Below are 17674 nucleotides of genomic sequence, written 5' to 3'. Positions count from 1 at the left end.
CATCACTAATTGTCGGTGGACCAGCAATAACACTAGGTCTATACATTTAGTGGGATGCCATTTGGGGCACCCAGTGGCCGTGGCAGTAAATTGAGTCATAGTAGAACAATGAGTGCCGAAATTTGGAATAGCCCACATAATTTGCAGGAAATCCGCCCCCTCAACGGTGCATCTACAGCAATTAGTGCCAGTCACAGGGAACATTACATTTAACCACCCAAGAGTTGGGTATGCCCCGAGGAGGAAATAATATTGGATAAGTCTGAACCGAGCATTTCTAGCCGTATGTAGGGTGGCTAGTAGGATGTTGGTCGTGTTTCTGTTTGTGATCAGGGTGGCCACATCCTCCAACCAGTGAATCCTGAATCCTCAACGGTCCACTTTAGCCTGCCGAATTGATGCATTATATAATAATGTAATCACCTTAAGATAGTCTACAGGGCAGCGTGTATCAGCGGCTCCACTTTGCCAAGCCTCTAATGAGCCAGCAACATGGCCCTTATGGAGCCATACAGAAGGAATTGTTGAGGGTAGATAACCCATTCATCTGTAAGGGCCTACAGCTCTTTAAGTGTATCTTGATCCCCCCAATTTAATTTTTTTTTAAATCACCCATTGTTGCAATGCCCGGTGTGGTCCACTCGTGCAGTCTGCTCCAAACGCCCAGAGTATAGAGGACACTCAAGACCGAAAGTGAAGTACTCTGGCATAGGGGAGAGGGCAATGCGTTTGTCGGAGCACCCGGGCCCAGACATGTAATGTACAAAAAAGGATGCCACCGTCAGTACCATGCTGCTCCATGTGGAGCAGTAGGTGAAATGGAGCATCCATCCTGACTGGGACTATCTGTGGCCTCGGCCTCTGGTGTATCCCGGGGTTCCACCCTCCACCAAGTTGCCCAGACTAGTTGGACAGCCAGGTAACAAAGCTCAAAGTCTGGTAGCCTAATCCCACATCAATGGTGGGTAGCTGCAATTTGGGCAGCAAGATCCTATGCCTTCAGACTCCAGGGCAAGGACAGTCGAAATCCGTCCATCTCACGGAAGACTGCACAGGAATACTAACAGGGAGGACAGCAAGAAATATAATAACTAAGGAAGGACCGCCATCTTTGCAAGGGCCACCCAGCCCATAACGGAAAGTGGCACCCAGAACCACCATTTGTAGTACTTAAAAAAGAAGGGACCATTAAATGCAATTAATTGCCTTTTCAACATCAAACAACACTTCCACTTGAAGTACCTCGGGTTAATCAGATGCAAGACAGACAGCGGCCTCCGAAGAGTATTATTCATTCATCTGCCAAAAATAAAGCGCCCTGACTGGGGAGAAGAAGCATTGTGTTCTGAAGCACCAACCTGTTAGCAATTATTTTCACGCCAGTTTTTTTTTTTTTTTTTTAAATCAAGATTTTTACACAAATTGGGCTATATAAAGCACATATGGTGATAGATTTACCAGTTTACAATATCAGCATAACCAAAGCATATCTATCTACTCATTGGTGAACCATTCCCGTTATAAGTGGTTCCTAACATGAGGAGCTAGCAGCACAGCAAATGCCTTGGAAAGTTCAATGAAATGGCTGTTGGGGCCTTGATGGTTTAGGTCAACAGCAGCAGTGTAAGCATTCCCTTTACATTCAGAAGGGATATAGGAGAGTAGTGAATGCTTACACACATAGAGATGGAGTAAGAGAGCGAACACCTGCTGCCTGTAGAGCAACAGAGCATTTGCCAAATAAGCACACATGACAGCTATCCGTCTGCTACCTATTTTGTGGTATTACTAACAAGTCCAGGCATCTTTTCAACATACAAAACCCCAAATTAATGACCTTGCCCATGCTAGTTTTGATCTTTGCTGGACTGACCAAGGCCATCACCCGCCTCACTTAATTCCCTGATCTATGATTGCAAAAGTAGGCTATGCAAATGTACTCGGGATCAGTACTGCTCCAAAGTCCCATCTCACTTTGGACACAGTGCTGGGTCAATCTTACATGCTCATTTACAGTCCCGGACACAAGCTCTGTCGGTAAAACTAGTTGGTGGTAACAACATTACCAGCAGATTTCGATTATTCATAGCTTAGGTACAATCATTTCGACATGTTTTTTTTTACATTTCTTTGCTTGTGACTTCCAGGAGCCATTTGCTGGTCAAAACTTTTCACTAATTCCAAGAAGCAATAAGTTATTATCTTTGCAATTTAAGGGAGAGGCTTTTAAACACGTAACCCCACCTCAGAGTCATTTATAAACTCTTCCAGTCTTAAAACCCTTATTAGTCACTGGCCACATTTAAAGGTGGGAGGTGACTGCATATTAGCAATAAAACAGATGTCCTGTCTGCCTACCTCTTCTCCTGCTTCACTTATAGTGACTTTCAATCGGCACCAACCACCGATTCCATTCTGGACCTGGACAGAAAATCTTACAAGAAGAAAATCACCTGCTTATGGGGGACACTTGTAATGAGATTCCCATATAATGACCAATAGTTTGAGTATCTACACATAGCAATTACATAGGTGACAGAAAATCTGCCATGCTTCCATATTTTATTTTTTCCCCAAGCAGTTCCTGCAATGCATGGAGGAGCTGCGTCAGGGTGAAACGTTCTTCACTTGTGTTTGATAGCCCTAAACATCACTGGTGTGGTGGAGGCGATTTCCAATCCACAGCAGCTGCCAGAGAATACATGATGTACATAGTATTTTCTATTTCATGATGAGTCTAGTAAGGATTTGGAGGATGATCCTCTGCATCAGGGACAGGGGCCCTGTTTCTCAGCAAAAACCTCATGAGCATGCTGACCCGACTAGAAGTGTGGGGCATTGAATGTCCCATAGAGATGATCAGGTTCTAGCACTCAAGTGATTTAGGTTTCTTCCCTAGTTGATGGGGTATTTAGAGCTCTTATGCCAGATAGCATGCTGCATTGTGGGAATGCCACCATCATTATGTGCTCCCAATTCATTGATACAAACGATATCCATTAGTGGTTGGTGTTTGGTGTTCTGTCAACACGTTTAACTAATACATTTAAAGTGGTAAGATGCAGTATTGGGCCTTACGAGTCTCAAAATATGGTGACCCTTTCCCATTGAAGAAAACCTGCACAGGACAAATTCAAAGTCAAAAATCATAAAGTTTTATTCAATTTTAAGAGGCATTACAGAAGGCAAAAAGTACTCAGCGGGATTCAAACCAGCATTAAAATGCATGTAAAAAGCACCAATTGTGAGTCATAACATAAGGTAAGGCTGCAGAGCAAGTAAATGGGCAGAATCAAAATATAGTTTAGCAAAGGACTAGCATATGCTCAGTTCAAGAGTCATAGAGAGTCTAAGCATAAATCAACAAGAGAACCGGGATGAAGTCTGCATCTGTGGAAAGAGGCTAAAAGTCTAAGTATAAATAAAATAGAAAGGCGCAATCCGAAAAACAAGAAAGTCTCCAAGTATAAATCAACACGGACCAGCATAAAGTCTGCCTTCAAGATAACAAACCAAAAAGTCTGGCAGCCATCCCAGAAAGGGCACATTTATAGGTTTCAAACAGTGAAAAAACCACACACTCAACATGATGTGAAGTGAGATAATAGAGCTGTACTACTAATAAAGTAACATGACAAGAACCAATCAACATTGAAGAAATTGTATTAGATAAAGGAAGAAACATTTAGAAAACACCTACATAATGAAAAATAATGGAGCACACTTAGGCCTGCAAACAAGGAAATAGCATTGCACTATTGAAGAAAACAAAATACAATGAGCTGTTTAAGAATGACTGAAGTATATTTGTGGCCTGGGCAGCAAGCCTTGAAATAGTTACTTGCAGGCCACATATCCCAGATGCAGCGTCTTTCCAGGAACACAACTTATTACATTTTATTATCGTGAGCCTCTACAGCAACCTGGAAATTAATTCAATTTTGCTTTTTTCTGAAAAGGAAAAACACAGGAGAGAAACATGCAAATAGGCAAATGCATTTATGTAATTTTAAAAGCCACCTATCTTTAGCAGTATTAAAATGGATGTCAGTGCACAGAGGAAGAGGCCCAGCAATGTCAATTGCGCCTAATTGTCCTAACCTAAACACAGCTAACTAAACATTATTTTCTAATTATTAATAACACACTTAACTAGTTATTTAAATGTAAACTTAAAAGTCATAGATCAGTTATAAAATAATTTTGAATCCAAGGAAAACGTGCAAAAATAATAACTCGAAATAGCTTGCCAATACCAAAAATGGGACACCTTATAAAAGAAGATGTTACCGTGTTTGCAGAAGCCTCTGTCGTACCACGGACAGTCTTTGATCTTGGATGAGGGGTCAATGTGCAGGAATGGGCACTCCTTGTTGCTGCATTCACCTGCAAGGTACAAATCAGGTGAGGCAATGTCCTGCAGAAGGCATGCGAGACTATGAGGCCATTGAGTGATCTATCTTAAAGCAATGATGATGCAAACACTAAGATGTGTGTGTGTGTGTGTTACACACAATATTATGTATTGTGTTAGAAAATGTTAACAAGTTATAACGCATGTTATGTGTTACTAATGGAAACATACCTTCTTAAACATATTGTGTGATGTAAAACTCCCCTGTAAACTCGAAAAAGTGTGAAGAGGCTACAATAATAGGTGCATTTATTTGACTGGAAATAAATATATTGTCCACTTATCTTTCTTTTATGTTTTTTAGTGTCCAATATAATTGAAAGGTTTGGCTGGCACTAAAGGACAATCACATGTTGCAATAAAGGAAGTAGCCAGAAAATAAAAATACCCCCTACTTTGAACTAAAGCTCTGTTGGCACCAAGCAAGCAAAGTAAGTGATCTTAACCCCCTAGAAGAGCTTCCTTGTCTCTTCCAGCCAACCATCTACCCATTCATCCTTTCACCCTTACATCCACCCACTGATTCCACTAGTTAACCTTTATATTCTGTCATCCATTTATTCTGTCACCCATCATTCAAACTCATCATTCCAACTATCCATAAGCCATTGCATTCATTCATCCATCCACACATCCATCATCTATGCATTCATTTATCCATACATCCATTCACCCATAAATCAATCATTTGACTTACCCACCCATCAATAAAGGCTTTCATCCATCAATTGACCCCATTTCTATCCATGTATCCATCCATCCATCCATCTGACCACCTCTCATATTTCCATGTTCTATGCCATCCATCCTCTCAGATTTCCATTTACTCTTCCATCCGTTCACACATCATCCATCCTCTGATTTCCATTTACTTTGTCATCCATTCACCCACCTACCCATCATCTCAGATTTAATTTACTCAGACATCCTTTCATCCACCCATTCTCTCACCCACCCATCCACTCACCCACCCACCCATCTATTCACTTATCCTTACACTTTCTTTGCCCACCCATCATTTTACCCATCCATACTTCCACTTACCCATCCATTCATCCTTTTACCCACCCATCCATTCCTTCACCCACTTATCCTTTCACCCACTCACTCTTCGATTACAAAATCATTTAACCCACTTACCCATCATCCACCCATACATCCATCCTGCGTTCCCTTTTCAGTCAACCTTTCTGTATCCCTTTTAGCGTTAATTATGAGCTTTCGTCGTGTAGTGCGATCGAGTGGTAATGACAGAGTTAAATAAAATATTCAGCATCATGAATATGCCTAAAGAAGGTACACTACTGACACGTGGTACCCAAGGCTGCAGCCCAGTGGCAGCCTACCAGGAGTGGAGTGCAGAAGAACCCTGTTGCCCGAATGGGCAGGTAAAGATGTAGTAAACGTATCTGGCCTCAGCTAATGACAGATGACTTGGGATAATGGGAATATGGACCATTTCACTTCACGAGGAGGCGGATTTGGAGTTATAATCCGATTCCACCTGATACTTCTGCTTAGTGGTAAACGTCACAGTGCATCGAGGCAGGCAGTAAAGTTTATGGAACAGAGCCCACCCATGTTCTGGAACTCTGACAAACTTGTCACATATAGTCCACCTACCGAACTTGCAGTAGAAGTAGCACTCTGGCATTTTGGCCATGTTGTACTCGTGCAAAAATTCACATTGGTCGCCCTTCTTGCACAGCCCGCGCAACCAATGTTTGCAAACCACAGTCTTCTCACCGATCAGATGCCGGAATGGACACATTGGGCCTAAAAAACGAGATGATGGATTTACAGAAGAGTAGGAGGAACATCAGACTCACAAAACATAAACACAAACACTGACAGGACAAGGGCAATGAAACAAAATCCAACATAGCAACCTAACACATTCCAAACTAAACCTATACAAATCACATATATGCAAATCAATCTGTAAATTGTGAGGTCAGGCCACAAATCAAGAGGTGATACAGTCTCTCCACTACTTTTAGAGGTGAATTCCCACTCCGCTGAGCCAAAGGTTCCAAAGGAGAAAGGAAGATGAGCCCTTTAGTCTCAACCGATTACACTTTGGTCATTTAACAGCGTCTCCTGTGGCTTGAGAGTGGTGTTGTTGTGGTGGCTCTACTTAAAAATCAACAGCAGGAAACACACACCTTAACATGAAACCATCACTTTTCTTTAATATATTTTATGGGAGGCAGCCAGTGCACCCCCATGAAGAGACCTCCTTTGAAGAGTAGGGGAGGAGGGTACGAGTGCCCACTGGGCATCACAGTGCAGGTGGAAGAAGTCTCTAACTGCACTCACCTGCTGAGGGGGGCTGAGGGGGGATCTTTGCCCCCTTGGGAAGTCAGACTTGTTTCCCCATGCGCCCTGCAAGAAGTCTGTTAGTCTTTCATCATTGCACTGATCCCAATGCATTTCATGTTTTATGACAAACTGCTCAGCCCATACCTGGTGAACAGATTTAAGTGCGTGCTAGGCCGCAGAGCAGGGCAGTGTGCCATATCCAGAACAGCAGGTTAGTCATTGAAGTATGCAGAAGTTTAGACTTAGGTTGTGATTTTCAGAGGCCGAAAGCAAAATACCAACGAATAGAAGTGGGCAAAGGTATTAGCCTTCAACCGCCAAGTGTCAAAAACTTTGAAACGTTCCACTGGTGAAGCTGAGCACATTTTTACAACTTTTTTCCCCCTGCGATTTTGTGTGAATCAATCTAGGGCACTGTAGCTCATGCATCTAAAACACCATCCATGTTGTTAAATTAGACAGGCACGGTTTTACAGATGAAGAGATGAATCTATACATTCATGAATGTTCTGAGACATAACCTTAAGGATGCCTGCTGTACGGAATTACTTTTCCCTTATATTTGGAGACCTGGAGACCTGAGCGGGGGGGGGGGTGGGGGGGTGGGTGGGGAGAGGGCAATATATTACATAAATGTACCAATAAGTCGAGATTCAGCACAATGGTTCCCCGAAGTTAACTTATGTTTCTTTGTCCTTGAAATTCTAAAAAAAACTATACCAAAAAATAGCCTTAAGGATGCCAATAAATATGTGCACTCTTGAGAACTTATCCTGGATATAAAACTCTTCAAATATCCTTCACTGTCTCACATCACTAGCAAGACCAGATCTCGATTTGATACAATGTACTATTTGGCGCTTCCTAACTTGGTCAAACAAGCGTGCCATATGGTGAGGGGAGAAAGCAGTCCGCCTTACACGTGCACCCTTACGTTTCTACCTCTTGGCTCATCCCCGCCGCATACTCTGCAAAGGTTTTGTCTGGACGCGGAGGTATGTTCTATTGGCTTTCTGCTGGTGCGACTATTACATAACTGTCTGTGGAGTTCTCTCAGCATTCTTGAACCCAATAATTGTCTTTTATTACTATAGTCAATCTGGTGTCGATCTGGGTAGTGCAAGGAACTTTAATTACATTTAAGACACAACTCCCAAACTGCATATACTTAAAGTCGTTGATGTATGTCCCGCCCCCCAAGAATCCTTCACATCTGCAAATATAGATCTTGTGAAGCATGCTTTGAAGTCCAGTAAAAAAAAAAATTGATGTCTTTCAGAATGTATCCATCGAGATTCAGCACAATGTAGACACAACTCCCAAACTGCATATACTTAAAGTCGTTGATGTATGTCCCGCCCCCCAAGAATCCTTCACATCTGCAAATATAGATCTTGTGAAGCATGCTTTGAAGTCCAGTAAAAAAAAAAAATGATGTCTTTCAGAATGTATCCATGTGAATAAAACGCACCCCTTGGGCTGGATGCGGCAGGCATCACTTAATTATGTGGGCAAGAGGACCGTAACTTATACCTCTCAGTAAAACTCGAACCACAATAGATTTGGTAGCAACATAGTTACAATTAGGTACTATATGGCGTATTGCAGTTTTGATTTTAAAAGTGATGCAAAGGCTGTTTTAGTAAAAACTAAGGTGACCCTTTGGAACTATTTGAACATGCTCACTCTTCTGTCGAGGTGCGTCTCATGAAAACATTTAGACTATTCGGTTTGGTTTCCAATAGCATAGGGGTAATAGGGTATTTTTAATTCTCTAGGCTGTCTCCTTGGGGTTTATTTCTCTACTTGTCCTGATGACGACCTCTGTTGATGTTTTCAGATACATGTTGGAGACTATGGGTCGAAACTTCGACTATTATACTCATTCCGTACCATTGAAACTGGATATTAGCGGAGGACTATATTTGTTAACACACCGCCACAAACTTTTCGAAAATTGTGCAATTGACTGTTTATTGTAATATGTTCACACCAACTATACATGACTGATCGCAACAGCAGGAATACCTTCCTTTGCAAAAGCACTTTACATTCACCCCTCTTGGAGCACATGTTGCTCCTTTTTAAATGATCAATGTTGTTTCTTACAATGCATACATTTTGCCAAAATAATCTAAATCTTTTTATTTAATTTATGGCTTATGCGTATATGTGACTGATAATGGGACCTTTTGACCCATAAGTAGGATCATCATGTTACGACTCCCTGGATGAATGTGGTGAATCTGACAGAACCATTACGTTTGCAGAGGCCGCCGCACCCCCCCCCGCAGGGGGGGGGGGAGGCTTGAAGGCCGGCGCCATAATCCTCGCGGTGCCACCAGTGGGGAAACTGGTTCTGGGCGCCCAGAAGCGCCCAGGAACCAGCGGAAGCGGGGTGCGCATCAGCCACCCCGACCCGGAAGTGACCTTTGACCCGGGCGCCCCCAAGGGCCGCCCAATGGTCAACTTGGCTTTATTCGAACCCCCCAATCGGTAGGGCTCACCTGAGGCCCTATGGGGGTTCAGGAGGATTTAAGCGCCGCCGCCCTCCCAGCAGAAGCACATCGCTTCGAGGAGCTGGGAAGAGCGGCACGACAACAACAACGACTGAAGGAGACGACGAGGACCAGGACGAAGTGAAGAAGACGAGGCCCCGTCGGCGAGCTCCAGGTCAACGTTGCCGAGGACACCAGGCGGAGTGCATCGCGCCGCTACAGCTCTTCGAAGCAGGAGCACACGGTAGAATCGAGGTGCCGGATCACGAGCACAGCACGCCAGCGAGGTGAGCTGCCCGCTTCCCCGTCTCTCCCACCCCCACTTGTAGCGCGCATTGAGCCGCCACACACCAAAAGGGGAGGGAAAGCGAGACCCGGGCAGAGAGCGTTTGTCGGTAGGCGCGGTCCCCTTCTTACCCGCCACAGCGTGTGAACCGGCCCCAAACGCGCCGACTAGCGTGTGCAGCGATCCAAGAACGGACTTTCCACGATCCAAGCAGCTGGCGGCGCAGGGAACAGCCCGCAGAGGTGCCGCACACCCGAACTCGGGCACACACCCGGCTGACCACGTGGGGGAGCGGGGAACGTAGCGCGAACGCGCCCGCCCTGGTCTTGCGGCCAGAACTCACTGCATCGGGCGGAGCGCCCGGCCGGAAGTTTACACGTGCTCAGAGCCCTAGGTAGGCACACGCATAGCGCGGTGCCGCAGCGGACGGCCTGACGCAGACCATAAGAAGCCACACAAGAGGTGCGCAGGGGGTCACAGCATGGCGGAGGATCAGCCAGACGAGATGGCAGAGGTGTTGAAGAAGATCCGCGAAATATCAGCCATCCACGGGGACGATTGGCTCCACCCACACCTGAGCAAAGGGAAGGAGAACAGACCGGAGGACCGGGCAGAGGACGAACCAGGCCCTTCTGCGCCCAAGAAACCAAGAAGCACGCCATTGAAGAAGGCATCCAAGAGGAACCCCCCCCAAGGAAAGTACGCCAGAAGCTCCCACCACCGAGGCCGGAGGCCAACAACCAGGGCGAGACGACTGGCAGAGGAGTAGATGGTGAGCATATTAGCAACATAGTAAAAGAATGCTTGAAGTCGCTAGCGCCAGGCTTGCTTAATGGCACAGGGCAAGGGGCAACAGGTCCTAGGGAGCAGCGCGCAGAGGAATCAGCAGGCCTGACATGGCACATGGTTGACCCGGGGTGGGCCCGGCAGACAAGGGTACAGGAGCAAGTGGGCCTGGCTATGCAGGGCGAGCAAATTTCCCCGATATCCGGTTGGGGGTACGGCCCTTCGTCAGGGAGCCCAGCGCTGGGTGGGCTGGTCAATGACCCCTACGCCAGGCCATCCCCTGGCCCGGCATCCCTGACAACAAAAGCCACCGGCCTAGCATGTCTCATCCCCCTTGCAGTGAAGGAAAGGATATGGCGCAAGGAATTCGTTGATATATTCTCGCTACTTGAAATTCAGCTAGAGGGCCTTGATCTTACTACGTGCGATAGGAAGGAAGAGGACAGGAGGGAAAAGCGCGGGGCCAGAAAGGAGCGCAATTTCGAAAATTGGTTAGATGCGTCCAGAATCATGGCATGTATTATAGTGGAAAGGTTCCCCCATTGTGCCGCTGACCTATGGTTGTACGAGGCCAACATCCACCTAGCGCAGAGGCAGTTCCCTGGGGACGCCTGGCTGGAGTACGATAAAGGGTTTAGATTAAAAATGCAGAGGCATCCCGAATTAGAGTGGAACGAGGAGGACGTCTCCGGTTTCATCCACAAAATGCTCGCAGCCAAGGAAGTGAGGGCCTGGGCAGGCAAGAGCGACCAGCCCTTTCGGAGCTCTTTCCAAAAAGGAAAGAGCAGAGTTTATCAGAGGCAGTCCGCAGGGAGATCCTACTCCCCAACCACAACCAAGGCGATCTGCTGGAGATATGAGGCAGGGGACTGCTCTTGGGGCTCTTCTTGCAAGTTCCAGCACGCATGCTCTAGCTGCGGGGGCAAGCATGCCGCCACGGCGTGCAAAGGGTCCAGGCACGAATCAAAAAGGGACAAGAAAGAAAAGAGCAAGAAGCACTAGCCCCAAAACGGGGAGAAGCGGGGCTCTGGTAGACATTCGAAGTTGCCAGCTGGCCAGATCCCCGATTAATACACGACAGCTGCGCAGATTGGCAAATAAATACCCAAACAGAGCAGACGCCAGGTTGCTGGTAGAGGGTTTTGAGGACGGTTTTCCTATCCCATTTCAGGGCCCATTGCCCCTGGAGGGGGCGAACAACTTGAAGTCGGCAATGCAACACCCCGATGTGGTTAGCACTAAAATAGAGAAGGAAAAAAGCTTGGGTAGGATTGAGGGCCCTCTTTCAAAAGAACTGCAAGCAGGCGTAGTTGTCTCTCCGCTGGGGGTGGTCCCCAAGAAAGAGGAGGGTCAATTTAGACTGATACACCACCTATCATACCCCGAAGGATCATCTGTGAACGACGGAATTGACCCCGAAGCCTGCTCAGTGGGTTATGCGTCGGTTGACGACGCAATTGCATTAGTTAAAGCGTCAGGAAAGGGATCCCTTATGGCGAAAGCGGACATTGAATCTGCTTTCCGCCTGCTGCCGGTCCACCCCTCCAGCTTCCACCTACTGGGCTTCCAGTGGGGGGGGACGTATTCATCGATAAAGCTATGCCCATGGGCTGCGCCATATCGTGCGCCTACTTTGAGCAATTCGCCACCTTCCTGGAATGGGCCCTTCACGATGGACACCAGGGCGGCGGAAAGTTGCACTACATGGATGATTTCCTGTTCACAGGCCCCGCAGGATCCCCGATGTGTGCTAGCACACTAGCAGCCTTCGAGAAATTGACCAGGTCCCTGGGGGTCCCCCTAGCAAAGGAGAAAACGACAGGCCCAACCACGAGGCTTACGTTCCTGGGCATAGAGTTAGACTCCATAGCAGGGACTGCCAGTCTACCCGCACACAAAGTAAAAGAATTCAAGGAAGAGGTTGCCAAACTACGGGGGTGGAGCAAAGCCACCTTAGGGAGATCCAGGGGGTGATAGGTAGACTGAACTTTGCGGCTAGGGTAATCCCTCCCGCTAGGGTGTTTTCAAGGCGCCTGACAGGGCTAACGGCCGGCGTCACCCACAGACACCATCACGTCCGCTTAACTGCGGGTGTAAAACAGGACCTAAAAGTGTGGGACGAGTTCCTGCAGGATTTCAATGGTGTACTGATTTGGAGAGAAGGGTGGGTGACTGCCAATCAGATGGCGCTCTACACGGATGCAGCCGGGAGCCTGGGTTTCGGGGCAGTCCTTGGAAACAGATGGTGCGCCAGCCAGTGGCCTGACAGGTGGCATGCGCAGGGGCTCACAAGCAACATCACATTCCTAGAGCTGTTTCCAATAATAGTGGCACTGACCATTTGGAAAGAGGAGATCAAAAACCTGAAACTAACTTTATGGTCCGATAACAAGGGAGTAGTGCAGGCCATTAACAGAGGCGCAGCGAGATGCCCTAACATGTTGAGGCAGTTAATTAAATTACAGCTGGAAGGGAACCTGGAGCTGAAGGCCCGCCACGTGCCAGGGACAGAGAACACGGCAGCAGATGCGCTATCCCGGTCCCAGATGAAGCGGTTCAGAGAACTGGTACCTGGGGCGGCCAGGGAAATGACCCCCTTTCCAGCGTACCTTTGGGACCTGGGGGTGTAGACCTGTCCAGGCTGATAGGGCACTCGCTCACGGCGGAAGCAAGCAGAAGGTACAAGACTTATGCAAACACAGTAATGAGGATAGGGGGCATAAGATCACTCGAAGACAAGGCAGAGACTCGCACGGCAGTCGAAAAATTCGTGCAATGGGCTTTCAACGCCAAGAAAACGAGATCTTGGGCGCAGGCGCACTTGTCCGCCATTGCCCATTTTGCCAGGCTCTACACTGGCGAGGACCCCACGGCCTCGGCCTATCTAAAGACGGCCTTAAAAGGCTGGAGGAAGATTGAGGGGATAAGGAAGGACAGCAGACGCCCCATCGATTTCGGGAAGCTGGGACAGCTCCTGGGGGCTCTAACAGGCATAATTTCCGACAAATACGAGCTACTATTATTTAGGTCAGCATTCACCACGGCCTTCTTCGGTGCATTCCGAATCAGCGAAATAGTGGCACCCAGCAAGTCAGGCCCGGCGCAGCAGTGCCTGCAGGCCAGAGACATCAAACCAATGGTAAGGGCTGTGGAGCTTACACTGAGACAATCCAAAACAGACAGGGCAAGGAAGGGGACGACGGTGCGTCTCCACTGCATTCCAGAGGCTGGGCTCTGCGCAGTGTGTTGCCTTTTTAAGTACATGGGGGCCCGTCCGGCTGGCGATGGCCCCCTATTCATACATCGGGATGGAAAGAACCTGAGTAAGTTTCAATTTACGGCCGTGATGCGCCAGGGCCTTAGTAAGGTCGGTTTTCGCGCAGCGTCCTTTGCCCCTCACTCATTCAGGATCGGCGCAGCGACCTCGGCATCGCAGCATGGCATGCCGGAGGACAGGATCCAGGCCGTAGGCAGATGGCGTTCCAGGGCATACAAGTCATACGTACGCCCACACCTTGTTTAAAAAAAATAAAATAAAATAAAAAAAAAAAAAGAGGAAAAAGCGGGTGGGGGTAGCAGTCACTCTGGGTTGCCGCACGGCAGGGTGCTTGCCCTCTAACCTTACCCGGTGCGCAGCAGGCCACCTTAACTGAATGCTTTCTCTTGACAGGGGGACGCCCGCGGCTGGTCTGGGTGGTGGGACATTCGTTCGTGTCCAGAATGGAGTCTTGGTGGCAGCAATCAGGCCACAGGGCAAGCAGGCCCAAAGCGACGTACATCCGCTGGATAGGGCAACCGGGCATGAGATGGGAGCAGCTACTGCCAACGCTGGACGGCCTCATGGCAGACTCGGCATGGCTGCCCGACGTCCTGATCATTCACCTCGGGGGCAACGATCTGACCCGACTGGGGCGCAAAGCGGTAGGGCAGGCCATTCAGAAGGACCTGACCAAAGCAGCAGCATGGCTGGGCCCCACGACGGTAGTCTGGTCAGAAATGGTCAGCAGGAGGCACTGGAGAGGTGCCGACTCCAACAAGGCGGTTGACAATGCGAGGCGAAAATTGAACATCGCAATGCACAAGTTTTGCTCCACCAATGGCCTGGAATCAATCCGCCATGGTCTCATCCACCCGGGCCGGCCCGAGCTTTACGGCCAAGATGGGGTACATCTCTCCGAAAAAGGGATGAGGGTATTCTGGGATAACCTGTGGGGTGCGATGGCGCTCGCAGGTTGTAAGTAAAAAAAAAAAAAAAAAAAGGGGAGGTGAGCCGCGAACCAGGTGCAGGGGGGGAGCCGCAGAAAGACGCGAGCCTCCCTGCGGCGTGGCGGAAATCCTACACTGGTTGGCCAAGGAAACACACCGGCGGGCGGTGTGTAGGAGGATGGCCACTCACTTTTGAATGCTGCACGGCAGGGTGACGTGGCCGCACAAAGGAGGGGAGTAACAGGAGGAGACGGCACTCGCGGCCCAGACCCGGCCGGACGGCAGGGCGCAAATGGTAGCGAGCTGGGGACCTAACTCCGGACAGATAAGATCCCCTCCACGACACGCAGAAGGCGTGGGCAACCAACCACTGGAACACCAATAGACTGACAAGGAACTGGTTTTGTGCAAGTGCCATTTTCGAACTGAGGAGTGCACAAAAGACTGACACCTGTTATCCCAAGTTGGTGTCAGAATTTGTAATATGTCTTGTATGATTGATTGGTACAGTTCGCAAATGGAAGATTGCTTAACCAGTTATACTTTTAATATGTCTTTTATGATTAATAAACTGCGGCCAACAACGACCACCACTAAGAACAGTTATTGTTGGCTGACATTATTTCCCAGCTGTGGCAACAACAGGATGCGGGCCGGTAAGTGCCCGGTGTTTGGGTTACCCACGGAATGGGCACGTGCGAGGGTTATTGCAGAGGCCGCCGCACCCCCCCCGCAGGGGGGGGGGGAGGCTTGAAGGCCGGCGCCATAATCCTCGCGGTGCCACCAGTGGGGAAACTGGTTCTGGGCGCCCAGAAGCGCCCAGGAACCAGCGGAAGCGGGGTGCGCATCAGCCACCCCGACCGGAAGTGACCTTTGACCCGGGCGCCCCCAAGGGCCGCCCAATGGTCAACTTGGCTTTATTCGAACCCCCCAATCGGTAGGGCTCACCCGAGGCCCTATGGGGGTTCAGGAGGATTTAAGCGCCGCCGCCCTCCCAGCAGAAGCACATCGCTTCGAGGAGCTGGGAAGAGCGGCGCGACAACATCTACGACTGAAGCCCACCCACCCACACCTAAGGAGCAGCAAAGTCGCAGTGCTGGAGAAGGGAAGGGGCGTTTACCGAAATCCTACGCTGGTTGGCCAAGGAAACACCGGCGGGCGGTGTGTAGGAGGATGGCCACTCACTTTTGAATGCCGCACGGCAGGGTGACGTGGCCGCACAAAGGAGGGGAGTAACAGGAGGAGACGGCACTCGCGGCCCAGACCCGGCCGGGCGCAAATGGTAGCGAGCTGGGGACCTAACTCCGGACAGATAAGATCCCCTCCACGACACGCAGAAGGCGTGGGCAACCAACCACTGGAACACCAATAGACTGACAAGGAACTGGTTTTGTGCAAGTGCCATTTTCGAACTGAGGAGTGCACAAAAGACTGACACCTGTTATCCCAAGTTGGTGTCAGAATTTGTAATATGTCTTGTATGATTGATTGGTACAGTTCGCAAATGGAAGATTGCTTAACCAGTTATACTTTTAATATGTCTTTTATGATTAATAAACTGCGGCCAACAACGACCACCACTAAGAACAGTTATTGTTGGCTGACATTATTTCCCAGCTGTGGCAACAACAGGATGCGGGCCGGTAAGTGCCCGGTGTTTGGGTTACCCACGGAATGGGCACGTGCGAGGGTTATGTATACTGCACTTAAGCCAGGTTCAGAGGTACATAGCTTAATCCCATACTTTGTTGTGTATGAGGCTGTGATTTTCAGATTTAGGATGTGATTTTCAGAGGGTGGAAGCAAAATAGAAGTGGGCAGCGGTATTTTCTTCACCTGCCAAGTCCAAACACTTTGAAACTTTCAACTAGTGAAGCTGGGCAACTTTTTGACAACTTTGCTTTTACAAAGGTAGCCCATTATGGGGTGGACATTGTGCAGCTGGGAAGCAGCTTGACATCAGGCAGATGACCGGGGTTGGCGTGAGAGCAGGGCAGCTAGAGCTCACAGGCAGTGCACACGATGGTTGCGCCAGGCATGGTTATGGGACGTTGACAATGAGGGAAGAATAGGCAGTGCAGAAGTGGATGAAAAGAGTGGAAGATGGGGCTGAGGACAGGCAGATGACCGGGGTTGGCGTGAGAGCAGGGCAGCTAGAGCTCACAGGCAGTGCACACAATGGTTGCATGGGACGTTGACAATGAGGGAAGAATAGGCAGTGCAGAAGTGGATGAAAAGAGTGGAAGATGGGGCTGAGGACATGCCGCTGGGATTAGGGGCCTTTATGTGGGACTCTTGGCAAACGGTGGTAACCCACCCGCTATTCTGTGTTGACCCCATTTAAAAAAATGCTTCTTGATATTCACACTTTGTGAAGCTCAGAAAGTTAAATATTATAAGTTGCTCAACTTCTCGACTTTGCCACGCTCAGAAAATATCTGTGCAATGATATCAAAAGTTTACATAGGCAAATGTCTTTCCCGGAGCACCTAAACACAGACTTGCTTAATTTAGAATGCTAGTGATCACCCAGGAGAGACAGGTGCATTAGATACACATTTATACTTGAAGAATTGCCAGGCTGCCAGACTCCTGTTGAGGTGGTAATTCCATATGATAGTGCAGATGCTGCATTTTCACAGTGTGACTGCTAATTAGGTTTCACGTCATGGTTTGGTTAATTCTAGTCTGAGATTTGGTTGTCAGAATGATAATTTTGTGGTCGGGTGAAAAAACCTTAATCTTTCTTTCCATGTTGCATATAAGAATTTCTACATTCATGAAAACCATCTACATGTACACGTTTCTGCTGAACAACCCTTATGTATAGGTTGGGGTTGGGAGTGATGTGCTATGTAGATTATTAGGTACTCAGTGAATAATATGAATCATTTGATTCTTATAATGTCACATGATCCAAATTACAATCAAGCAGAAGAGAATTAGTTTGAATAACAAATAGGTTCTGAAAATAATTAGTAGAAGCGGTAGAGAAAAACATTACAATTACTATCAGAGCAGAAAAGAGTAACAGTGTACATATCAGGAAGGAGCAATGGCGGATGGAATAGGAAAAAATATTTGTATGAGATACCCTTCAGTAACAAGTGAAATGCAGGCGGATTTATAAGAAATTAGGTGGCCATAGCAAGAGGCTCACAG

At 48.1% G+C, this 17674-nt stretch overlaps 1 protein-coding gene across 2 annotated transcripts in view; it reads right to left on the bottom strand.

The window, feature by feature from the left end:
* Positions 1-17674, bottom strand: part of CPSF4L (cleavage and polyadenylation specific factor 4 like) — a 228903-nt gene that overhangs the window by 174085 nt on the left and 37144 nt on the right. For both annotated transcript variants that reach the window (XM_078650780.1, XM_078650782.1), the window contains exons 3-4: positions 6038-6190; positions 4291-4386 (exon numbers count right to left, since the gene is read on the bottom strand). In XM_078650780.1, coding sequence (XP_078506906.1) covers positions 4291-4386; positions 6038-6190 — 249 coding nt within the window. The remainder of the gene's footprint in view (positions 1-4290; positions 4387-6037; positions 6191-17674) is intronic.

This window comes from Lissotriton helveticus, chromosome 7 (assembly GCF_964261635.1).
Source record: "Lissotriton helveticus chromosome 7, aLisHel1.1, whole genome shotgun sequence".
Classification (NCBI taxonomy): domain Eukaryota; kingdom Metazoa; phylum Chordata; class Amphibia; order Caudata; family Salamandridae; genus Lissotriton; species Lissotriton helveticus.
This window is presented reverse-complemented; position numbering and strand designations above follow the sequence as displayed.